The sequence below is a fragment of the Nematocida ausubeli genome (genome assembly GCF_000738915.1).
Source record: "Nematocida ausubeli strain ERTm6 chromosome Unknown supercont2.3, whole genome shotgun sequence".
Taxonomy (NCBI): Eukaryota; Fungi; Microsporidia; genus Nematocida; species Nematocida ausubeli.
In genome coordinates this window covers 449,228-472,954 of record NW_026515636.1, presented here as the reverse complement: position 1 = coordinate 472,954, position 23,727 = coordinate 449,228, and the positions used below count along the sequence as shown (strand labels likewise).

Sequence of the window (23,727 nt, the reverse complement as noted above, 5' to 3'; positions counted from 1 at the left end):
AGTTTGAAGACCCTTTAACCAAAGGAGATAGGCTGGTATGGTTATACTGGTGCACACGAGAGGTCATGCGCGCGCAAGAAAGATCAAATCCAACCCAAGTCGTACGGCTATATGTATGTCTTGCATAAAGGGGGTACCCTGGTATTGCATTCACTTTTTAATCTATTTTCCGGGATTAGGCACAATTGTTTGTTTATCACCTAGTGCGTATAATTAGGTTCTATTTGTGATGTGCAGAAAAAATGCTTGCAAAGAAAGACCACTCGAAAGCTCAGAAGAAAAGCACGTCCATTGCAGGGCGTATGAAAAGATTTTTCCTTGGCGCATTCAAAAGCAAAGCAAAGGTTTCTGATGCTGCGGAGGGCCCTTTGCCCTGTGAAGAGACACTTCGCAAGGAAGGACTGTCTGAGACATCTTCTCTCTGCACAGGCACGCTCGCCATGCAGGCCACGCGAGAGACAGACATAGCCCAAAGCACAAAAAAGAAGCAGAAGATCACAAAGAGTGCTCTAGAAAGTGCGGTAGACAGGTCTGTATACCCAGGAACATATGGTCTGGATGAGAGGTCTGCGCCTGCAGAGCAGCCTGCACACATAGAGGGCTCGTCTGCACAGAGCACCGCTTTAGAGCGCGAGCTGCCGCTAGAGCCTTCTGCTGATGCAAACTCTCCTGCTAATGCTTCTAATGCTGCAAACTCTCTACTAGTGGGAGAGCCGGACACACAGGCAGAAGAAGTGCAAATTAAAAAAACACAGGCAGAGAAGGAGCATGCAGAGCTGCACGCGCTTGTGTCCTTTATGCGAGAGATCGAGAAGATTGCACAGGACACAGAGGCAATGGGCGATGTTGCGTATCTTCCTGTAATCCTCTTCTTCACTCTCTCCCAAAAGGGCTTCTCCCTCACAGACGACCTTCTACTCTCCAGCGAGAAGTTCCACAGCATAAGCCAGGGCCGTCCAGAGCACCGCGCTCTGATGGACGAAACAGCTGCAAACTGCCTTGTGTCTGAGGCCCTGGCACCTCTTGAGACCATGACAGAGCGCCTGGCTCTCTGCAGGCCTGCTCTTCTGGCATACGTCTCGCTGTGCAACAGTGTGCATGCAAGTATTTTTGTAGAGAACAAAAAGCACACAATGTCAGAAACTGCAATAGGCTTTGTTTGCGAGGTACTGAAGTACATTAAGTACGTCATCGCTGCAGAGCTGCTCCGGATAGACCTCCCTTCTGAGGACACGTATACTAAGGGCCCAGCCCCATATGCACACAGTGAAGCGTACTGCGACAGCGCCTTGGAGGACTCCAGCGAGCAGTCGGAGGAGGCCTGCCCAGAAAAACAGGCAGCGCCTAAAGGCGAGGCGCTCTCTTTTCCAGGACAGGACGAGTCCTCTTTTGAGTCGCGCAGCCTTTCTTCTGGAGATGAGCTGGCAGACAATGTGCTCTTCAAAAGACAGAAAGAGAAGTACCAGAGCCAGGCCACTCAAGTGGAGCAAGCAGGCGTGCACATCAAGTAGATGGTGGCTGCAAAGACACCGTGGCGCAGCAGAGGTTCTACACACGGACTTGTGAGCACCTGCTGCCTCGGGCTGCGCACAGCACAGAATGGCTGCATGTTGAATGGTCTGTGGTGTGGGCGTGCTGCTGTGTCCGTCTGAGTGCTTCTTTAGTGTGTGCATGTCCGTCACAAATAAATTTGGTATACCAACGCTTTTCTTTATTTACACACAGCTCTGCATAGACTTCTATTATGACAGTGGGCTGGTGCACTGCCTCCCAAAATATGCTGCACTATAAAACTGCAGAATAGTGTTTTATTGCTGCTGTTATTACTGTGGTTGTGGCCTGGTATAAAAAATAGATTAATATAAACAGCTTATGTCATGTGTATGGAAGTGGCCTGCTTTTTTAATATATCGCGCACTATGTTAATTTATATATTTTTTATATGCTGTAGAATATTTCAGCATAACTTGATGTATTTAAAACATAAAATAATTATTTCTAGTCTATGTAACTAAAAATGAAAAGGTTATTCATCCATAGTTTTAGGAAAAAGTTGCACATATTAACATTGAGAACCCCATAGAATTTCTGCAAAGGCTAAAAATAACAAGAAGAAGATAGCAAATAATAATTTATCCTGTAATGTATTGCTATAATCCAAACTACGCAACGGCATATGAGGCTATCTTTGAAGCAGAGGTTATTATAGTAAAAAAGTTTCCTGCTGATGCAGTAATAACCAAGCTTATAGCCACTACAAAGATAATACTGTAAAACCCTAGCATATAGCTGTGGTTATATTGCTTGCCTATTTTTCCCCTAATGAGGCTACGCACTTTATGATAAAAATATTTTAGTATGAGAATATTACTGCCAATAAAGGTTAAGCAAAGAAGAAAGTTAATAGCCACCCCGAATGTTGCACCTCCTAAATAGAACAAAAGTTCTGTTTTATAATATAGAACCATCAAATTTGTTAGAGATACCATTAGGATTGACAAAGTCTGAGCTATTTTGAACGCTCTAAGCGTTGAATTATTGCTGTTCATGTTCTTAAAGCTATAATAAGAATCAAGTAAAATGCCTATATACATAGCCAGCGCAATATACAAAAGAGTGCATGAAACAATGTATATAATTAGATTTACAAATAGCGCGATGCCCAGATAATATTTATAGCCTATTGTGTTTGCCGATGAGATAGAAAGAATATATGGAAGAACGCATAAAGCAATGTTGATTATGGTTATAGCATATGAAAATAAAAATAAAACCAAAAATAGAAATAAAATAAAGTAGCACCTAAATGTGCTGCTTATGCTAGTGCTAAACTGCCCTTCAAATAGTTCAAATTGATTATCTATAACAGTGAAAACCTTTGTTGAGATCAATGAAAACCCTGATAATATAATGTTGTATATAGAACCTCCCATGCTTTGTATATGCTTAGAAACTATTTCTTGGTCTGTTTCTTCTACAGGCGCTGGCTCAGGATTATTAATCTGGGCAGTTTCAAGATTCTTTGAAGATAAAACATTCTGCGCGCTGTCCTGTGCACTAGATACAAACTCAGATAACACACCTCTAAAAAAATTCATCTGCTGCTGCAAACTCCTACTTATTATTATAGCTGTTTTCTCTTCATTGGTGCATCTAAAAAATGTGTATGATTATTGGAAGCACAGTTAGCGCCGTTATTGGATAGAGATCATTTAAAATAATATATAACTATGTAAACATCAAATTCTATGGTTTAAGATGCCAAATCTCTGATGTGTAAATAACTTCAATAAGATCTATCTTACCAGATACAAAAAGACTGCCATGTGATTGCAAGAGAGAAATAAAAGGGCAGCACATGCTAGCAATGAACAAAAAGCCAAGCACAGGAGCTCATAGCCAAGATTTTCAAAATATATTGTGGTAAAATTACCACTCCTTCGGAAATTTCTTATACCGACAGGGGGTTCAAAAATAAAATGATAGCGATTGCAATTCATCGCTATCTCAAGATCAAAACCCTACTATAAATACAGATGCAATTCTGCAAGGGGAGCAGCAAGTGTGGACAATGGAACGAGCAATGAAATATATGAGAAAGACTACCGGACATGGCAATTCAACTATGAATCCAAGATCCCAGCGAGATACGCAGGACATGAATAAAAGTTCTTCTTTAAGTAAGATGTTGTCCCTCTTGGGTTATTACTTCCAGGCTATGACGCTTCCGCCATCGTGGCACGTCATATATACATGCATATACTAATAAAATACATTATAGATGATCTCTATTTTAGACAGCTATTTTCTAGATGGAACGCAGCCCCTCTTAGCGCACACCAATAGCTGAAGCCTAATGTAAGCTATTGGGATTCAAGATAAATTGTTACAGTAAAACTGGTCTGCTTTATAAAATGTTTGTATCCATAGTACTAAAATTATTTTATTGAATTTTATTCAGTTATATATGAGATGTAGAGCATAATTTTGAGCATTCTAATATAAGGGCACTATATAAGCAGATAAATAATTATGTGCTGCAAACAAGCAATTCTGCCTATGTATTTGGCAAGTCTGAATAGGCTTCAGTTGCAGCACAAATCTCATTGTATCACCACATAATTTGGTATGTACGTGCATATTATGCTGCCCCTACCTTCTAGTACTCTCTTTCATTCGCAATAACATTGATCTCGATTCTATCGCACAGATAGCCAGAAAAAGTCTTTTCGTTTCCCTCCAATAGAAAAGATCCAAAGCATATAAGGTAGAAGTAGCGCATCAAATATTCAGTATTATCTTTACGGAAGGCAATTGCTTCGTATATATTCTGTATGTGGCCGCATTCTTTGATAATCGAGTCTACTAAGTTTTTGCTTTCCCTTCCCATTGGTAAAACTTGTATCAGTTTGGATATCATTATGTAGCTATCGGCGTACTCAACTTGCGACCTCTTCTCTTTCAATATACTTTTTCGCTCCGCACTGGTGAGTGTGTTTATATACTCGGTGAATCCAATTAGTCTTGATATGACCATTCCAGTGGTTGTTCGCCCTCTTCCCATCTGGCACGAGAAAACAAGCATTCTGGGCTTAGGGGCTGCCATGATTATCCTATAAAGCTCGTCAAATATTTCAGGAAGAGGTGCCTGTTCGTCAGAGATTGGCATCCTATAATACTTAAGGTTTTTGTTTATAAAGATCTCCTTGGGGGTGAGAATGTTTCTACTTACAACTGTTTCAGATGATAGTATGGCTTCTCCGTCTTGTATCTCCTCGTTGTGAAGAATCAGGCCTTCTTTTTCTGACTCTTCCAGACAGTCATTCTTCATTCTTTCTTCTATGTCTTCAACCCACTTTCTATTGATCCCTTCAGTAATAACATTTTCGTAGATCATATCTGTAATGCGTAGAACAAATGGAAAGCCATCAATATAGACAATTGGCTCCTGCCGCAAGCAGAACCAGTGAATAACTTGCCCAGATGCATTTTTCTTGAATTCTTCTTCTATGCAATGTTTTCCGCTCTGCTCACTGCAGGGCCTGCTTCCATTTAAATACTCAACTAGAGACTGAACACCCCAGGAGGTGGGCTGTGCAAGCCCTACAATTGTATCCCTATTGAACTCAACTGCTCTAAAATTGCTGCAACCCTTTATATCAATTGTATTCGACTTGAGAATACGCAGCGCTGGGAAAAAGTCATTTTTCAGAATCGTATGCGGGGTTAGCACCTGTCCCCAGGGCCTGTTAATCAGCTCGACTCTTTTTTTCTTATCCTCCTCGTCTGGCGAGTTCTGTGCATTTTCTAGTTCGTTGTGCATGCCACCTTGCTCTAGCAGCTTTCTATCATTCACACAGCTTTCATAAATATGCAGAATGTCTTCTCTTTTGTTTATCCACACCCGGAATGGGCAGGTGTTATTTTCTAGCATATATGAGGTAAGCACAATCAACAGCATATAATCAATCAGATTTTTCTGAGAAAAGTCCGGTGTGAGATGCGTGCTGTAAATGTCTTTGTTTTCCATGTCGCTCCACACAGACCTTACTATTATTTCTGACTCAATTCCATTCTTCAATATTCTAACTAGCGTCTCTATTGATCTTATAAGAATGGGGCGCGGCATTCGGGGAAGGTCATCGGTGGCGCTTTTTCTTTCTTCGGCTTTTTCAATTAGAAGGGAAATGACCTTCACAATCTTGTTACGCCCTAGATATCCACTTGCCTGCAGTATGACAGGCATAGACCTATGCGTGACTAGCGTTGTATATAACAAGTCAAGTATGTTTGGGTTGAGAGGCGCCTTTGAAACCATGGGCACTCTTATGTACTTAATCTGCTTCGGGTTGATCTTTGAAATAAACTCTTCGCATGTCTGAACGTTCTTTTCTTTCACATTCGCATGCTTTGTATTGATTTTATTGGACTCCGTTGTAAATAAAAGAACCTCTCCCTGCTGCTGGCTTCCTTCGTCCTGTATTCTGCGGATTAGTATTTTCTCTTGGTTGTTCACTAGCTCTTCTGTTATTCCAGGAATTGTTCGTATATTCCTGGTTGGATCTATGCGGTCTCTTTCAGAGTGCGGCACGCCTTCTATATAGACTATAGGCTCTGCCCGCAGATTTATCCACAGCACCTGCTCGCAAATAAACGACATATCGGTTTTCTTGTTTGGCTGATGCATTTGCATCACCGGAATAGACATTTTTTCAGCAGCAACTCTCTCTTTTTCAAAGGTTGCATTCATGTCCCTATCTGCTTGCAGAACAGTGCCTATTCCTATTATAGCGGTCCATTCCTTATCAACTGTGCTGGCCTGGCTAATAACTGCAGGAGAAAACAAGTTCTTGCTTGGAACTGCAGAAGTCACTTCCTGGATTATTCCCTGCGCTATCGAAGAGTTTTCTATCCAGTCTACGAAAGAGCTGGCTGTCTTCTGCTGTTTGTAAATCGCATACAGAATCAGCGAAGCGTACTTCTCTAGCAGGAACATTGATTTTTTTAAGGCCTTCTTGCAGCCATGGCACTGGAAGGCAAGAATGTTTTCCAGAAGAACAGCCAGCAGATTATACTCAATTGAGTTTATGACCGCGTTCACCAACTCCCGCACTTCTGGCAAGTCCATAGCATTCGCAAGCCGCTCAATTATTACGTACTCGCCCTTCAAGGCTTTCTCAAGCACGGGGATCACATTGCCTGACTTCATCAGAAACGCTGCAAACTCCTTCTTTGGAAAGACTTTCTCAAGGGAGTGAATAACCCGAGGGAACGAAGGCACATGCGCTGTATCATCTAGCAGGTGCTGATTGCTTATAGCTTCCCGCAGAAGGCAAATGCTCATTCCATACGATGTTTTGTTCAGCCCTGTGCTAGAGTTGAACCCAATTGAGTATTCATGGTACGCCTCACCAAGCTCCTTCTGCTCTTTGCTGAGAATTATGTCAAGAACAGATATAAACGACTCTTTGCAGTTTATCCTGTTTATAGGCACTCGGTAGTACCGTATTCCATTGATTTCGTTAAAGACCTCCCGAACCGTTTGAACCTGCCGCACATATATGTTGCTAGCCCACAGCGTTTTAGGCGTTTTCTCTGTGTACACCTTTATGAAGCCTCCTGACCGATTGGCAAGCTCCTGAATGTCCTTCTTCAGGCGCTTCTCCATTTCCTCCATTCTCTTATACGATATGCCAACAAATGACTTGATGTTTGAAAATGGTGCTTTTTTATCCTTCAGAAGAAAGGGCAGCCCATTTATATATATAACAGGCTGTTCTCGCAGATTTATCCAAATGATCTTTTTCTTGTAATACGTGGCCAGGTTGTGTATTCCCTCAGTTATTGGCTGGGACAGTCCAAAAATATTTCCTATTTTTCGAAAGTTGCTTACTCCCACAAATCCTGTCTCTTTTTTGTAATCCTCCAAAATGAATGGCGGCATATCTTCCTTAAGAATTGACAGCTCAGTTAGCACTAACGGCACATATTTACCTTCCATTTGTTTCATATGGGGTTAAAATAATTAAATACAAATATTTTACTTGAATTTACCAGATAAGAGTGCTAGTAAACAAAAGAGAATTAGTTCGGGACAATGAGAGTAAAGCCATGCCTATTAATATTCAAGCAATCCTTATTCATTTGATACGGTTTATTTTAGAACTTATCTTCTCTGCGCATGCTTAGCATACTACTCCAGTAATATTATATATGGATTGCAAAATACCAAGTATTTTAGAACAAAATACCTTCACTCTAGCATAGGTGCTGGCTTTCCTATATAATGCATACATAATAAGACCAATTGCAGCAGTGGATAAAAGAAGAGATAGATAGGCAGTTCTGCACTTTAGGCATTCTATTTCATCAATAGACAAATCTGTATTACATTCTCATAATATACCTTGGCTTCTCTGCATCATTTCCTGCGAAAATTCAGATATATTTATTTGTGCACTCAATTTTATACTACTTACTAAAAACATGTCTGGCAAGAAAGAATGCGAAAACAACTAAATTCAAAGGATATATATTTGGAAGGAAATGGGTATTTTTGGTACAATCCATATATTTATTTATATAGGGCTATCTGCCAGTCCTTTTTATAGTCTTCCTTTAGCGAGTATGTCATTCTTTCTAAAAGGTCTGCAAGCTTTGCAACGTCTTCCTTGGCAGGCTGTCCCACCCGGAGCACTTTCTGATACTTTGTGTTTGAATAGATATAAGCTGATGTACTAAATGCCGCAGAGTCATGCACAGCAAGTAGAATTCCCTTCATTTGAATGCCTGCATTGATTAGCAGCACAGAAATCGTGTTAAGTATGGCTGCCAAGATATTCTCTATTGAAGAAACCACAAATATCCTAATTTCAAGCACGCACCTGGGGTAGTCTCTAAGATAAATAAGATCCATTAAAATTCTCTCAATGTTCTCTTGCAGTGATGCATACTGGGTTCTGGTTTTGCTGCTTCCCATGATAATGACTCGGACCGAGCCGCTGTACATGTTAAGTATGCCCCCAGAAGGCTCAAAGGGCCCGTTCAGCATTCCTATTACTTCAGAGCCTTCGCACTTAACAAGAACGCCTGCTTTATCTCTTCCCAACGCATTATATTCACAGTCAAAGTATCCCATACAAAAATATTTGTAAAGAAACTAACAGCATATACTTGGACAAATATACATAGAAAAGGAAGTCTTTCATTGCAAGAAGAACCCATACCATATTGATAAAGTACAGAAACCCATGCAGCTCTTAGCATAGTTCACTAAGTATTGTGGCCTTGGGAATAGTAGTTCTGCAGAAACTGCTGCATTCTTATATACGTTTGGTGCACTTTTCCAATATAGTGCTGTTTTCGCTCACTTTCCAGCCACGGAAGATAGTGCGGGCATGCCTTGCACCGCATTCTTGCTACGCCTTCTCGACTGTTTGTCTCTTCCAGCTTTCGAAGCCTTGCCAGTGCCAGCTCCTCTAGCTCTTCCTGTCCATTTAGTTTGAAAATAGCCCACTCAGCCTTTGCCTGGTTGTATTGCGCAATTGCTTGTGTTGAGGCTTGCCGCTGCTGCTTTGGCAGGCTAGCCATAATTCCCTTTATTTCATCTTTTAATCGAATAATGCACTTCTGCATAAGATGGTGCGTGCGAAAGAACTTTTTTCTTTGCAAAGGGTCATTGAATATGTTTAAAAACTCATTTCTTCCGGCTTCTTCACTGGCTAGTGGGACATGCTGGAATGTACACATGCTTTTGTGGTTTTGCTTTAGCTCTCCCCTAGGGCACACACCCAGGATATGGCTATAGCACAGCATTTCTCTCTTTGCGCCCTCTAAGCCACCGTCTGTTTTTTTCTGGCCTGCATCTCTGGCTTGGTATTTCAGCACAAGCTCATCAAACATAGCAGCATTTCTATTTCTGTGGGCCATGCGTCTTTGCAAGTAAAAAATTTCCCTTGCGGGGAATTGAACCCCGGCCGTCGCGGTGAAAACGCGAAATCCTAGCCACTAGACCACAAGGGATCTACCTTTCTAAGAAAAGCATGTTCCGTGACAGGTCTAATTAGACAGCCATTAGATCCGGAAAGCAAACATTTTTTTTACGATGCTAGACGACCAAAGCATATGGAACACTATAGGAGGCGCAAAGGCCTTCTGCTCCTTTAAAATGAAGACACAGACAGATCTGCTTTGCAGAAATGCAAACAATGTATCTGGGATGTGCACGCGAGAGACCTGCCCGCTCTCGAACTCGAAATACGCAACGGTCAGAGAGATAAAGGGGAAGCTCTATCTGCTTATGAAAGAGCCAGAGCGGCGGCATAAGCCAAAGTCTCTTTATGAAAAAGTGGAGCTAGACGAGGACTACGACAAGGCCCTTGCAACAATCAGTGAAGAGCTGAAGGACTGGGGAAGCTTTATAGTGCACAAGTGCAAGCAGCGCTTGACAAAGCTTTCAGACTACTTGGAGAGAAGGGCACTTCTTGATGAAATTGGCAGGCCCGTATACATACACAGAAAAAAGAAGGCAGAGAAGCAGGACAGAGCAAGAGAAGTCAAGGCTGCCCGGCAAGCAAAAATAGAGAATGCAGTTGAGAAAGAAGTGCTTGAGCGATACAAGCTAGGCGTCTATGGAAACAAGGGTATGGTAGAGCAGGAGCGATCGACTGTCCAGGAGGTGAAGAGAAAGAAGCTGGGACAGGTCCAGACCCGAGGAATAAAGTATGTAACAGAATTTGAAGAGGAGCCTGAGGAAGAGCAGGAGCAGGAAACAAAGAAGAAAAGAATGACAATGGAGTGGTGATCATGATATTATAGAGAGTTTTGCTATCTGAAGGAGAGCAGGCTTATGCTGTCCTGCGACTGGGTTGCGCATAGATAAGATTCCATGGATTTAATAGACTATACCATGGCCGAAAGAATAAATTTCTGTTTTACTTATACTTTGGTTGTCTGGCAGCCAAGAAATTATTCCAAAAACTGTTGAAAATATCCAGTAAAAATATTTAATTATAATTTGTGCTTACAAAATATTTTATGTCAGCGGGAAGAAAAGACAAACGACCATTCAACTCCAGCCCAAGAGGAGGACCAAGCAAATTCCAGAGAAAACCACCCATGAACAAGCCAAAGGAGGTTGTTCTGCAGCCACACCCACGGTTCAAGGGCGTGTTCCTGTCAAGAGGAAAGGAAGAGACGCTAGCCACAAAGAACTTAACCCCTGGGCTATCAGTCTACGGCGAAAAGAGAATTCTGGCAGGCCCAGACGATGCAAAGGTAGAGTACAGAGCATGGAACCCCTTCAGAAGCAAGCTTGCTGCAGGTATCCTTGGTGGACTGGAGAACATCCACATTGTCCCAGGAGCAAAGGTTCTTTATCTTGGAGCCGCCTCTGGTACAAGTGTGTCTCACGTGTCTGATCTGGTTGGGCCAGAAGGTGTAGTCTACGCCGTGGAGTTCAGTCACCGGTCAGGCAGAGACCTTCTAAGCCTGGCTAAGAAGAGACCAAACATTGTTCCTATCATTGAGGACGCCAGACTGCCCCAGCGATACAGAATGCTTGTGCCAATTGTTGATGTGATATTTGCTGATGTTGCACAGCCAGACCAGGCAAGAATCGTTGGTCTGAACGCCAAGTACTTTTTGAAGGAGAAGGGTGGAGTGGTGATCTCCATCAAGGCTAACTGCATTGACTCAGTGAAGGCTCCTGCAGAAGTATTTGCCAACGAAGTAAACATTCTTAGAAAACTTGAAATCAAGCCAAAGGAGCAGGCCACGTTAGAGCCATACGAGAGAGACCATGCCATTGTTGTTGGAATATACAGAGACTCAAAGTAAATGGTACTTAAGGTGTGGTCTTTGGTAAAGCACTAGATATTATTACTGAGATGCTCTAGAAGAAACCCGGCAGCCTTCATAAATAAAGATAACAGCAGGATCAAATCACAGTCGCATCTTAGAACATATTTATCTAAGGCTCCTGCTGAAACGTGCTTCTTTCATGGCACAGCCCAGAAAGAGTATACGTTAATGATGCATCAATAGTATTCTTCTAGAATAGAAAGGGGCAGTTATATATTTTTATTGGCCGAAGACATGGGGCATCAGTATATAAGCTTGTTCTGCTAACGGGGTATGCGAGATATTAACATAAAATCAGAAAAGCTGCATCCGTACAAAGATATAGAGAAGCAGATTGGATCACAGACTCTAATGAGGTTCAACAAGAAAGAGGATGGGGCTCTTCTATATTACACAAAAATAGGACTTTGTGTTCTTCTTGGTGTCGCAATAGCCTCTATGTTTATTGGGTCTATTTGGATGCTTTTCAACAGCAATTTTATTTACAGCCTATTTAATATAAAACTTCTACCTTACACTGTACTGCAAGTATTAGTTACTGACATAACTATGTTCACATGGATGAGTACAATTGCTTTTGGGGTCTTTGGTATTTCAAATTTGCTAGAGAGAATCTACAGCATTAAGTTTAACCTTTTTTCAACTATTGCTGGAGTTATTCTTACGACATGTGGATCTGCTGGTCTATCTACTGGAGTTTTTTGGATACTAACCACAGTCATTGGCATGCAATTCTCTGGTAATATAGCCGCTATATGGGCATTTGGCACTCTTTTCACCTTCATCACTTTACTTTCATTTGTTTTTCTGTACTTCAAAGACTTTTTCTTTACTCTAAACCCGAATGATCTTGATAAAGGAGAGTTTAAGCTTACCTCAGATGGGCCAGCCCCAGACCTAGACATAGACCTACTCACTCCAAGTGATAAGGGCCCTCGAGTCAATGTAATTGGGGAAAAGCCATCTGACCATAAGCTGAATGTGGCAGATGGCCAAGAACCTGACGCGAATCTAATTAAGAAGGAGGATAAGCAAATATATCAGGGAGAGGCAAATGCCTTAATTAGAAGGAGAAAATATGTCAAAATACACTTTTCAGATGTTATGGGGTTTTGGGCAGCTACAATGACTTTCCCCCTGGGATTCTTGCTTTTCATCTTTGCGCCAACCTCTGGTGCACAGCTGATTGAGATGCTGAGTGGGTTGGGTGGATGGTTTTTGAATGCCTCAGGCCTCAAACAGTTCCTCTTTGTAATGTCGATAGGTGTCATGAATTGGATATTCTCTGTGTTTGTTCGACTGAGCAGTTTGGCATTTGGATCTATCCTAGGATACTACCAAAATAAAAACCAAAGCACATGGGGCAACATAGTTGAAGGTGTGTCAAGCCAGGCTGAAAATGTTATATTCACTGGATTTAAAGAAAGCATTTTTGTATCTATGCTAAGTGCGCTGTACAGTTCATTCTTTTTCTTAACTTCACTTTTCAAGAGAAGAGTAACCACAGGGGATAAAATTAACTTTGCGTCTAGCCTTGTTTGTCTTTTAATATCTACTTTTACGATGTTCTTCTCTGGCTTTTTGTCTTTCTTTGATGCATTTAAGTACATAAAGATAGGAATGTATTCATCAGAGCTTATAAAAGTTGCTGATATGTCTGTGTATGATAATAACTGGAAATCTTACTTAACTACATGCTTAATCATGTTAACTCTAGTAGCCATTCTTCTACTTGTTGCATGGGCTGCCTTTACACTCTGGGGCAGTCTAAACCCCATTACCATGAAGTTTGAAATTCCAAAGAAATTTGGTATTCTAAGTGACCTATCAATGAGAGTGTACATTCTGGGGCTGTACTCCTTATTCATGCTATCTTTTGTGATTATCCCAACAATAGTTGAAGTGCTGAAGGGCCGGCCTGACGTGGCAAAAGACTTGATTTTTTACAAGCTTCTAACCCCATCTATAGCAACATAGTTGCTCTTTGCTTAGCCCTGTTGCACTGCCGCTTTATGGCATTTAATAAATGGTAAATGCATTGTCTTTATGATTTATGTCCTAAATGCATATTGTTGTCTCTTTCTTTTGTGTGGTATTCTCTGGTTTACCATTTTATATAGCTCTGATTTTGTGTTCTTACAACTATTTTTCCTTTTATTTCTGCATTCAGAGAAGAAAGCATACATATAACCAGAATTTCGTAGAGTTTTATTTTTCTACAAAGCAAAAAGTACATAAAGATTGAAAACATGTCAATCATGCAGTATAGAGGCAGAGATACAACTATCCTTGAATCTCTTTGTTCTGTCCAATTTATACCACTTATAGAAGGAATATTGCAACAGGCAGATTTATATCACAGGTATACATATACAGACAGCATATATTAATAGGAATAGCATAGTATATTTTATAGAGTAGAAATGACAAAGGATATAGAAGAAAATAGCATATGACTATTGAATGTGTGCACAGAAGAAGATTCAGATGTGCTTTACAGAATGTATGCAATCGTTTAAGTAGTTAAAAATAATAGAGCAATATTTTGTGCGTTATTAGGTCTTCAGCAGAAGCCATTGAATGCCTTTATCCACATACATGTGTATTTTAGTGTGTTATTTCCATTTTAACAAATTGTTTAGCATCTATGGCTATGTGGTGATTCTAGTGTATAATTAGAGAGACTGTACACAGGAAAATAAAAATAGCAAGTCAGGATTCCAGGTGCACAAAAAGTGCAGGATTTCTATACTTCTACTAGTAATAACCCGATTTATGTATATGGAATATGCTAAGACAAAGATAAATTGCAAAAAGCAGAAAGTTTGCAAGTATCTGCAGATCATCTGTATATATGATATTTGATCAGAGCATTCTGGTTATATTTTGGAATTATTGAAAGCTTGAATCTTAATTATTTATCTGAAAATAATAAGAACCTATGTAGGTAAGGAAAAGCATTATAAAGTATCTTAAGTGCAGCAGCATATATTAACCAAGAAATAACATCTTTTTAAAGAGTGTACAGTATTATCTGAGCATTTACTCTTTTAAATAATTCTATCTTTTGTTTTTTATGCATGGCAAGTCCTCAGAGGTACAGTCGCCCACAAAAAATGGCAAAAATACCCAAACAGTAAAGGGAACTCAGGGCACCAAGCCACCCGAAGGCTTTATTCTAACAAACACAGCACTAAACACATACGTATACGAGTATCTTAAATCCCCAACCGAGGAGACCTACAGCTTGCTGGAAAGCATAAACGCCCCGCTTGCTGAAGAAATAAAATACAAGAAGCCAAAGATGAACAGAAAAAATAAAACAGTGCTGAATAGCCTGGTTGGGTCGCTGATTGATACTGTAGACCTAAGCACAATAGAAATACTAGACGAAGAAAAAAGAAACAGAAGAATATCCAATAAGTTTGAGCACCCGCAGAGCATCAACGATGGCCTTATGAACATTCTAAGTAGCATAGTGGATGAGTCAGAGACAAAAAATTCGCAGCAAGCAGAGAACTACTTTGAGCTTTTGAAAAAGGTTGAGAAAATGAACAGAAGCAACAAAGAAAAGATAATTCAAGCAAAAAGCGAATATCTAGGCCACTCTTTCTACTATTCGCTGCTGGAGAAGATAGATAACAACATAGAAACACTCTTCAAGAAAATAAAAAAGAAGAAGAAGAAAGAGGATGACACGAATTACTGCCAAGAACTAGAGGACCTACTAGAGAAGAGAAATAGGTTTAAAACCATATGCAAAGACATACCAAGTGAAATGGAAGAGATAAAGGAAGCACCTCCAATTGGAATAGAGTCTATTGAAAGTGTTTTAAGCGAAGCAGAGTTAGAGGCAATAAAGGACCTTCTGCCAACCCCGTATTTGGAGACATGGTTAAATTAAGCCATACGCATGGCTTGGGATATTTAAAAAAACATAATAAAAAGTGTACAGTATTCAAGTATTTTCACATTTGGGCGTGGTTATATGGCAGTCTAGACAGAAATTGTATTTTTAATATTTATTTGTATGTAAGATCCTTGCTGCTTATTTAATTTCTTGAATATTATATTGGATATAGTGCTTCTGAAGATGCTTTTTTAAAAAGATTTTTAGGCTAGAAATAGAATGAAACTTAGTCTAATTAAGCTTAGGAAAGATAAACCCAGATAGATCAAAAGATAGAAGCATTATTAAATAAGGCTGCGTTATAGAGATATATCATTATATAGGGTATTTGGAAGTTCGTGAAGAAAAGTTCTTCCAAATTATATAAGTTTCCTAAAAGAGGCAATTAGGGCATATATGTTTGAATGAGCAGTATAGAAAGTAGTACTATAGAAGCCCTTTTAGCATATAATACATTAAGTCTATTAGTGAAATTTAAGACTCCATAGATGGAAATAGTGCATATAAAAGACATAATTCAAAGAGAGCATAGGCAGCTTATAATGTTCTTAATTGTATGTATATAAGCAGACTTCATTTGCCTAGGATCTATAAGAATATTCAGAAGAAATATGCAAATAGCACTCGCATTATTTCTTCATGAAATCAGTTAAACTGTCTTTTAATTACTTTAGATGCACCTATAGATAAAGGGATACTAGTGAAATATTCTTACACACCTTGCAAATGCAGGAGTGCATGAGTGTTAACTTTCTTGCTATGGTATTGAGCAGATTAGTCCTCTTATATTCTAATTCCCTTTGCCTTAATTAATATCCTAATCTAGAACTGTGCCTAGGCTCATTGCAGTAGTAGGCTATAAATTTATTTTGGGTTCTCGTACGGGGCTATAGCACCAAAAAGAACTCTTTATTTTGGCAGAGGCCAAGAAGAAGAAAATGATCACCAAAATGAAGCTGCATTCTTTATGCAGCTAGAAGGCAACAAATGCACAGAGACAATTGAATCTTATGAAATTAATGGCTCAATCAAAATATAATCATTCTACTTGGTGTATGCAAAAATACCCCATATAACTAAAAGAAAGTTCAAGAGCAGCAGCAAGAAATTCTTACCGGCAAATATTTTATTTGTGGGCTGCGCTCTTTATTTACAAATAGATTCTATGGGGTTCGTTTTATTGGGTCTATGATATAGACCCATTCTAAAGAATATCTATGTTTTAAGTACTCGAATTTGCAGAATTTTTATTTATGCCAGATCCACTATGTAAAGACATACACAAAGTAGATCACCCGAATGAAACTCTTAAGAAGATTCGAAGATATAGAATGACCGAAGACTTTTCACAGTTAGTTGGCATGGATGTACCGCTTGAAATAGAAAACATTCGGCAGGGTCTGCTTCATGGCTCGACAGACTCATTTCTTGAGCTAGCAGAGTACATGTGGATGGAGCTAGCCAGAGATAACTCTGTTCTCAGAGGGCCCTTCAGGACTTTTATAGAAAAGAACAAGCTTATACGGCTAATCCCACCCACACCGCTAATTTCCATCGTATTCCTCTTTTCAGGGGAAGAAACTCTGAAAGAGTGGTGCATTATAAATGTGTGTGAGTTATACAATACGCCAAACTATTTGAGTGGAATGGTCACAGGAGGAACTTTTTTTTATAAAATACACAAGGAAATAGTGCAGGAGACATCCAGGCATAAAGAGAGAAACTTTCTGAAGTCTCTTTTTATTTTTGCTGTCTTAGGCGGGTCATTAATCCACCCGCACTATGCCCTTTTTGAGGAAAGACTCAACAGCCTGTCCGGTGAAATTTCCATAAAATTTAACATATACAAGGTGCTGGTTGCAGGAGAGGTGAGTATAACTGGCGAGGTAAAGAGAAGCAACAAAGTTGCTCTAGACCTTATAACAAAGCTGCTGTATGAGATAACAAACATGCAGCTGCATCTATTTCTGGCGAAAAACAGGCAGGAAACATCTGACATAAAAATGATGCTTCTGTTTACCACGTGGGAGATGCTTGAGCTAGGCATAAAAATAGATATTTGCAAGCACTTGAAGCTCTCCATATTGAAAAGCGGGCTTTTATCAAATAATGGCACAATTAGGAAAAGACTGTATGCCTCGGTAGTGGAAATGTACATGTACAAGGGGGTTTCCCTTCTGGATCTATTTAGATATGGGCTGCTGGAGTATGTTTTGGCACAGGCAGAATACAAAGTGTCTACAAATCTGCAGACTCCGTACAATGCTATGATTCGATCGCTGGTGATTGACACGGTTGCTCTGATAAATACGTATAAGATAAGAACCCAGGAGATTTCGCCTGGGAAAATTGAAAAAATCGTTAGAGCTGATTACATGGACTTAGGTGCAGAGGAAACAGAAGCCATTATAATCTGCAGCTGCAAGCTGTGGAGAGACAGGATGTCAGTGCATTCTGACTATACAGTTTCGGCATTTGTCCACCTGCTGTTTTTCCATCTAAACACAAGGATCACAACAAAGTATAGCAAGAATACAGCTATAATGAGTGAGTTCATGGAGAGTCTAACCATGACGGTTGGCAGCAGGCTGGGCCGTCTGGATAGATCTGCCGCAGACGAAAGAGACCGCGTTATCATTGCGGCCGTGCTTAATAAGAAGTACTCGGACCACACGGAGCCAGTGAAAATTGAAATTCTTCTTGATCTAATCAAAGAATGCACATGCTTTTACGAGTGCACAGGAAACATTCCAGAGGGAATGGAGGGTCTTTGCGGAGTTATTGAGAAATATATCAATAGCTACATCACAAACAGAGTGAGCAAGAAAGACACAGAGTATAAGTTCTCTGCAGTAGAAAACAGTCCTCAGACAGACGAGAATATATCTGAGGAGTGCAATATTCTTAACATGCTGTATGAGATGGTGCAGATGCCCATTATAGACCCGGTTTTGTCCCAGATTAACTATATTGTGCTGCACCTGGATACAATTACTAGTGACACAACAGAGATTGATTTTACATGGATTCGCAAGCTAAATCTGAAGAGATCATTGAAAATCAATCTGAAAATGACTTTTCTGAAAAACTTGTTTGACAAGTACTTGCTGCTAGCACGCGACAACAAGCTAATTATCAAATCAGTGATGAATGACATTCAGAGAATTCAGAAGGAAAACAACCTAAAGGAGGATGAGGCAATGAAAAGGCTTTTTAAAAGGGCTGAAAGGATACTCGAAAAGAAAAAAGAGCATACAGTGGAGAGCACCACGAAAGACATACTCTTTATTCCGCAGACGCAAAATATCACTACATGGCAGAAGCCAATTAACAAAGTGAGACAAGAGATTCAGACAAACAGAGACTTTATTCTTTCACTCCTCCGGAACGAAGAGCCTTCAAATTATCTTCCAGTAAAGCCTACATATAGCACGTTCTTGGAGTACTTTACAACATACTCGCCGCTTGTGATAAAAGAGTCAATTGCTTCTATCCAGGCAAACATTGCAGCAGATAACATTGGGAGAAAAGCCATCGATGGACTTATTGTTGGAAAACACGATGAAGCCAGAACTACGACCCTCACTGTCTACACCAGGAATAAGCACGCGCTTTTCATAAATGATATTGTAACGATATTCAATAAGAATGATGGGCAGGACACACAAAGTTGTACGGGCCTGGTGATTTATGAAAAAGAAGGACAGTATGATATAATGGTGTGCACAAAAACACTGGAGATGCAGGGCAGATATTATAAAATAAGCATTCAGCCTCTTATAAATATCACGCCCAGCATGCGGGAATATGATGGCCTGATCAGGCTGCAGCAGCTGCATCTTCGGCATAAAATGCTCAATCCCGCCAAGTGCGATGAGAAAGAATCGTCTACAGCAGAGGGTCTTTCGCTTTCCCAGATGCATGCACTGGGGCGCACTGGCACCTCGCCAAATATACTCAGTGCACCATGCGCTAGAATGCTTTCTGCAGGGCATCCTTTGGTCTCTGCCTTTTATGATCAACTGAACAAAAGTCAGCAGGTGGCTGTAAGCACTGCCCTGAAGAAGAATATAACTCTGATTCAGGGGCCTCCTGGAACGGGAAAGACAAAGACTGTTTCCAGCATGATTGCATACTTCCTTCTGCAGAACTGCAGGGTTCTTGTGTGCGCTCCCAGTAATGCTGCAGTGGACATGCTTGTAGAGAGTGGGTCAATATGGAAAACCATTCCAGACTGCAAGTGGATACGCATAAGCATAAGTGGAAACAGAATATGTGATGAAGGAGATGAGGCAGTAGTAAATAAAGGTGAACTGATGGAAAACCTTCAGAACAGCCCTTCTTTGGTCCAGAGCATTAACGTGCAGACCACTCCAAGCAACTATTCTACAGACCCGAAGAATAAGCTGAAGACAGAAAAAACTAGAGAAAGTGAACACACCAGTCCAAATGTATCATACACCAGTGCTTCAAATGATAAATTTGCGTCAGTTAGGGAACCCTCTAGGAAGGAAAATAAGGATGAGATAAACCGTGCACAACTGGTATTTTGCACTCTCTCCATGGCTGGATCATCTGTTTTCAATCAGTCTCCTTTTGATGTTTTAATAATTGATGAAGCTTGCCAGGCCACAGAACCCAGCACTCTTATTCCACTTAGAACAGCCCCTACCCGGATAATTCTTGTCGGTGACCCAATGCAGCTGCCCCCAACAATTATTTCTCAGTCAAAGGACCTTTCAGTCACACTTTTCGAGAGGCTCTCAGAATCAATCACTCCCATCCTTCTGGACACTCAGTACAGAATGAACTCTATCATTTCTAAGTTTGTAAGCATGCAGTTCTATGAAAACAGATTGAGGGATGGTGTGTCTCTTGAGTCTGAGCTTCCCTTTGCGTTTATAGATGCATCTGGAACAGAAGAGACTGAAGGAAAAGACATTTTTAACAGAAAAGAGATTAATGTGATTCTGCAGTTCTCTTCTATGGCTGCAAAGGCATATGACACAGTGGGAATAATCAGTCCATACAAAGGACAGGTTGGCCAGCTGAAGAAAGTCATCAAAGGAATGGATATCTCCACCGTTGATGGGTTCCAGGGCCAAGAGAAAGACTGCATTATTATCTCCACTGTACGTAGCAAGAAAATAGGATTCTTGAATGACATTCGCAGAATGAATGTAGCTCTTACACGTGCGCGGTACACAGTAATAATAGTCGGCAGCATGTCTCTGTTACAGCAGGATCCAACATGGAAATCACTTATTAAATATGTCCAAGAGAACAACTTTGTATACAAAGCAGGAGAGGTGTACTCTATTCTTAAATCGATAAAAGATAAAAAGAATCCGCAGGCCCATCAGTAAATAAAGAATAGTTTATAGTTTTCTGTTTCTTCTATCAATCTGAACAATCCAATGTTTCTAGAACAGAAAGCTCAAGCTGCACTATTTCCTTGGAAATATCAACTGAGCTATCCTTTATCTTATCTTCAATTGCCCAGAGAAGCTCTTCAAAGCGTCTTTGCATTTAAAATATTTGCATTTCAGCTAATTAATATACGCAGAATTCTATAAATTCATTAAAATTCCCCAAAATACTAAATATAATAATTCTGTTATGGACAGTACAGAGACCACTTGCGTCTTTCTCTTAAATAAAGATATTCATTGCAATTGTTTTAAATAGAATATATTTCATAATTACAAGATTAAACAAAGTAAAGTGTGCTAGAATTCTACTAATACTATCCAGAGGTGTATCCTTCTGGGTAATAATAGTTCCAGCAACTACATACAATATAATGCCTTTATTCATACTCTTTGCACTATAAATATGCAGGCCATATACCCAGGTATACTGACGGAAACACTTCTTGCAAGTTAAAACTATGCATTTTACTGCACTATGTGTATTACTTCTAATTACAATGGCATATTCTATTTATTATCTTCTCTGTGACTCTACGAAGGAATTGATTTAAATTCTTTGAAGGGTCGGTTGAGTATCCAATATAGAGGGAATATTTATTTAAATATAATGTATTTTTGCTTTGTTGGTCTACTGTTTAGTCACTTGGATATTTCTTCTTTATTTCTAGTTATATTTAGTTTTCTATGAGCAAAACAAATATTTTCAGAATGGATAGTTATGAGGTATTTAACGAGCATGTGCGGGCACTGAAGGATTCATGTCTTCCGCCCACAACGACGTACAGAACAGTGTCCAGCGTAAATGGCCCACTTGTTATCATGGATAATGTAAAGGCTCCAAAATATTCAGAAATAGTTCATTTAACCCTTCCAGATGGAAGCAGAAGAACAGGGCAAGTTCTGGAGGTGTGCGGAAAGAAGGCCATTGTGCAGGTGTTTGAGGGAACCTCAGGAATAGATGCAAAGCACACATGTGCCGAGTTCACTGGAGAGACCATGAAAATGGCAGTGTCTGAGGACCTACTTGGAAGAACATTCAACAGCATAGGAGTGCCAATTGATGGAGGGCCAAAGATAGTGGCAGAAGACTACTTGGACATTCAGGGGCAGCCAATTAACCCGTATGCTAGAATATATCCAGAGGAGATGGTGCAGACAGGAATTTCAGCAATTGACGTGATGAGCTCAGTCGCCAGGGGACAAAAAATTCCCATATTCAGTGGAGCAGGGCTGCCGCACAATGAAGTGGCAGCGCAAATATGCAGGCAGGCAGGGCTGGTAAACAACAAAAGCACAGTTGACAAGAGCAAGGACAACTTTTCGATTGTGTTTGCTGCAATGGGTGTGAATGCTGAGACAGCAAGATTCTTCAGAAATGAGTTTGAGCAGAGCGGTGTGCTAGACCGAACAATTCTGTACCTCAACCTGGCCAATGACCCAACCATTGAGCGAATCATCACTCCAAGGTTTGCACTGACAGCTGCAGAGTATTTGGCATACACCACCGGGAAGCACGTTCTTATAATCATGACAGACATGAGCTCGTACGCAGATGCACTAAGAGAAGTAAGTGCTGCTAGAGAGGAAGTGCCTGGAAGAAGAGGATATCCAGGATACATGTACACCGACTTGTCTACGATATATGAAAGAGCTGGGCGGATAGCAGGAATAGACGGGTCTATCACCCAGATACCAATTCTCACTATGCCGAACGATGATATCACGCACCCAATACCTGACTTGACAGGATACATCACAGAGGGGCAGATATATATCGATCGAAACTTGCACAATAGGCAAATATATCCCCCTATTAACGTGCTGCCATCACTGTCTCGTCTTATGAAGTCTGCTATTGGCGAGAACATGACGCGAGATGACCACTCGGATGTTTCCAGTCAGCTGTACTCCAAATACGCAGTAGGAAAGGAAGCAATGGCAATGAAGTCAGTTGTTGGGGAGGAGTCTCTCTCTGTAGAAGACAAGCTGGTGATTGAGTTTGTGGATAACTTTGAGAAAGAGTTTATTAGCCAAAGAAAGGATGAGAACAGAACCATCAATGAGTCCCTAGACTTGGCATGGCGCCTTCTCAGAATATTCCCAAAGGAGATGCTAAACAGAATACCAGACAGTATACTTAACAAATACTACAGCATACAGACGACAGAGGACAAAAAGCAGCAGTCTGTGCAGGAAGAGGAAGAAGAGACTAGTTATTGAATGCGTGCAACCCGAACACTGAAAATAAATCACTCTAGTATTTAGTAGTCTGTTCCCTCTGCATTTTCTAGTTGTATCCCTACAGAGTGCATTGATTTATATATTCTGCAAGGCCCATAATCTGAAAGAAATAATATTCACAGATACGCTTATCCGTGCCATTCCAGTCCATACACTGATTAAATAGATTTTTATCATGCGTTAATTTGGGTATCTGCTGTGTTTTTGTTGTGCCTTTGAGAAATGAAAGTGTATGTTTTCATTCTATAATCTACATCTGGCAGAGTTTTATTTTGTGCAGGACTAAGATTTAAAGAGGCAGCATTCTATATAACCTGAATTATTCTTCTCTTATAAAGGTGTATGCGCAATAGTGCTGTGCATTCTACTAGAGTAGTTATCCATGCGATTGGGCATAGTTTAATTTAGGTTTCAGTTTTCTGTGCCTGCAATGAGGTGCTTCTAGAGTGCACAGTGTGAATAACTAGTGCATAAGCTAAAAATATGCAGTGAAATATTTTTGGGTACAGAGAAGCCCTTCAAACAGTTAGAGATGTTTTAATTATACGTTTATTAAAAAGTATGCAGTGCAGGCAAGAAGGCCGCCGTTAGAAATATTTCCTAGTGTTTGTATTAGTATTTAGTCTGGGAATTCATATTTAGCTCAACTATGCCAGCTCCCTTTGGCATAAGGTATATAAGAAAGTCGAACACATCAGAGGACTTAGCAGCAGAGCAGATGTCGCCTCGCTGAAGTATTCGTCTTTTTCCTTTTTCTGTGCACTGCCATGCACGAAGTGTTAG

At 40.3% G+C, this 23,727-nt stretch overlaps 12 protein-coding genes and 1 non-coding gene across 13 annotated transcripts; 7 read left to right on the top strand and 6 right to left on the bottom strand.

The window, feature by feature from the left end:
* Nucleotides 1–242: 242 nt before the first annotated feature.
* Nucleotides 243–1,511, top strand: NESG_01373 (uncharacterized protein; the record flags this gene model as incomplete). The annotated part of the gene is made up of 1 exon (XM_053049004.1): nucleotides 243–1,511. The coding sequence occupies one exon, from the start codon at nucleotides 243–245 to the stop codon at nucleotides 1,509–1,511; it is 1,269 nt and encodes a 422-aa protein (XP_052904809.1).
* A 651-nt stretch (nucleotides 1,512–2,162) lies between these two features.
* NESG_01372 (uncharacterized protein) lies at nucleotides 2,163–3,098 on the bottom strand (the record flags this gene model as incomplete). Its single annotated transcript, XM_053049003.1, has 1 exon — nucleotides 2,163–3,098. One exon carries the CDS (start codon nucleotides 3,096–3,098, stop codon nucleotides 2,163–2,165), a length of 936 nt encoding a protein of 311 aa, XP_052904808.1.
* Nucleotides 3,099–4,159: 1,061 nt separating this feature from the next.
* NESG_01371 (uncharacterized protein) lies at nucleotides 4,160–7,510 on the bottom strand (the record flags this gene model as incomplete). Its single annotated transcript, XM_053049002.1, has 1 exon — nucleotides 4,160–7,510. The coding sequence occupies one exon, from the start codon at nucleotides 7,508–7,510 to the stop codon at nucleotides 4,160–4,162; it is 3,351 nt and encodes a 1,116-aa protein (XP_052904807.1).
* A 564-nt stretch (nucleotides 7,511–8,074) lies between these two features.
* On the bottom strand, nucleotides 8,075–8,638 carry NESG_01370 (uncharacterized protein; the record flags this gene model as incomplete). The annotated part of the gene is made up of 1 exon (XM_053049001.1): nucleotides 8,075–8,638. One exon carries the CDS (start codon nucleotides 8,636–8,638, stop codon nucleotides 8,075–8,077), a length of 564 nt encoding a protein of 187 aa, XP_052904806.1.
* A 134-nt stretch (nucleotides 8,639–8,772) lies between these two features.
* Nucleotides 8,773–9,429, bottom strand: NESG_01369 (uncharacterized protein; the record flags this gene model as incomplete). Its single annotated transcript, XM_053049000.1, has 1 exon — nucleotides 8,773–9,429. One exon carries the CDS (start codon nucleotides 9,427–9,429, stop codon nucleotides 8,773–8,775), a length of 657 nt encoding a protein of 218 aa, XP_052904805.1.
* A 21-nt stretch (nucleotides 9,430–9,450) lies between these two features.
* Nucleotides 9,451–9,522, bottom strand: NESG_01368. The gene has a single exon. It is a non-coding gene; the product is annotated as a tRNA-Glu (tRNA).
* An 82-nt stretch (nucleotides 9,523–9,604) lies between these two features.
* On the top strand, nucleotides 9,605–10,303 carry NESG_01367 (uncharacterized protein; the record flags this gene model as incomplete). Its single annotated transcript, XM_053048999.1, has 1 exon — nucleotides 9,605–10,303. The coding sequence occupies one exon, from the start codon at nucleotides 9,605–9,607 to the stop codon at nucleotides 10,301–10,303; it is 699 nt and encodes a 232-aa protein (XP_052904804.1).
* Nucleotides 10,304–10,536: 233 nt separating this feature from the next.
* Nucleotides 10,537–11,337, top strand: NESG_01366 (rRNA 2'-O-methyltransferase fibrillarin; the record flags this gene model as incomplete). Its single annotated transcript, XM_053048998.1, has 1 exon — nucleotides 10,537–11,337. The coding sequence occupies one exon, from the start codon at nucleotides 10,537–10,539 to the stop codon at nucleotides 11,335–11,337; it is 801 nt and encodes a 266-aa protein (XP_052904803.1).
* Nucleotides 11,338–11,634: 297 nt separating this feature from the next.
* On the top strand, nucleotides 11,635–13,338 carry NESG_01365 (uncharacterized protein; the record flags this gene model as incomplete). The annotated part of the gene is made up of 1 exon (XM_053048997.1): nucleotides 11,635–13,338. One exon carries the CDS (start codon nucleotides 11,635–11,637, stop codon nucleotides 13,336–13,338), a length of 1,704 nt encoding a protein of 567 aa, XP_052904802.1.
* Nucleotides 13,339–14,437: 1,099 nt separating this feature from the next.
* NESG_01364 (uncharacterized protein) lies at nucleotides 14,438–15,265 on the top strand (the record flags this gene model as incomplete). The annotated part of the gene is made up of 1 exon (XM_053048996.1): nucleotides 14,438–15,265. The coding sequence occupies one exon, from the start codon at nucleotides 14,438–14,440 to the stop codon at nucleotides 15,263–15,265; it is 828 nt and encodes a 275-aa protein (XP_052904801.1).
* Nucleotides 15,266–16,524: 1,259 nt separating this feature from the next.
* NESG_01363 (uncharacterized protein) lies at nucleotides 16,525–20,637 on the top strand (the record flags this gene model as incomplete). Its single annotated transcript, XM_053048995.1, has 1 exon — nucleotides 16,525–20,637. The coding sequence occupies one exon, from the start codon at nucleotides 16,525–16,527 to the stop codon at nucleotides 20,635–20,637; it is 4,113 nt and encodes a 1,370-aa protein (XP_052904800.1).
* A 774-nt stretch (nucleotides 20,638–21,411) lies between these two features.
* NESG_01362 (V-type proton ATPase subunit B) lies at nucleotides 21,412–22,923 on the top strand (the record flags this gene model as incomplete). The annotated part of the gene is made up of 1 exon (XM_053048994.1): nucleotides 21,412–22,923. The coding sequence occupies one exon, from the start codon at nucleotides 21,412–21,414 to the stop codon at nucleotides 22,921–22,923; it is 1,512 nt and encodes a 503-aa protein (XP_052904799.1).
* Nucleotides 22,924–23,556: 633 nt separating this feature from the next.
* On the bottom strand, nucleotides 23,557–23,727 carry NESG_01361 (uncharacterized protein; the record flags this gene model as incomplete). The annotated part of the gene is made up of 1 exon (XM_053048993.1): nucleotides 23,557–23,727. A coding segment is annotated over one exon (171 nt), but the record flags the coding sequence as incomplete, so codon positions are not given.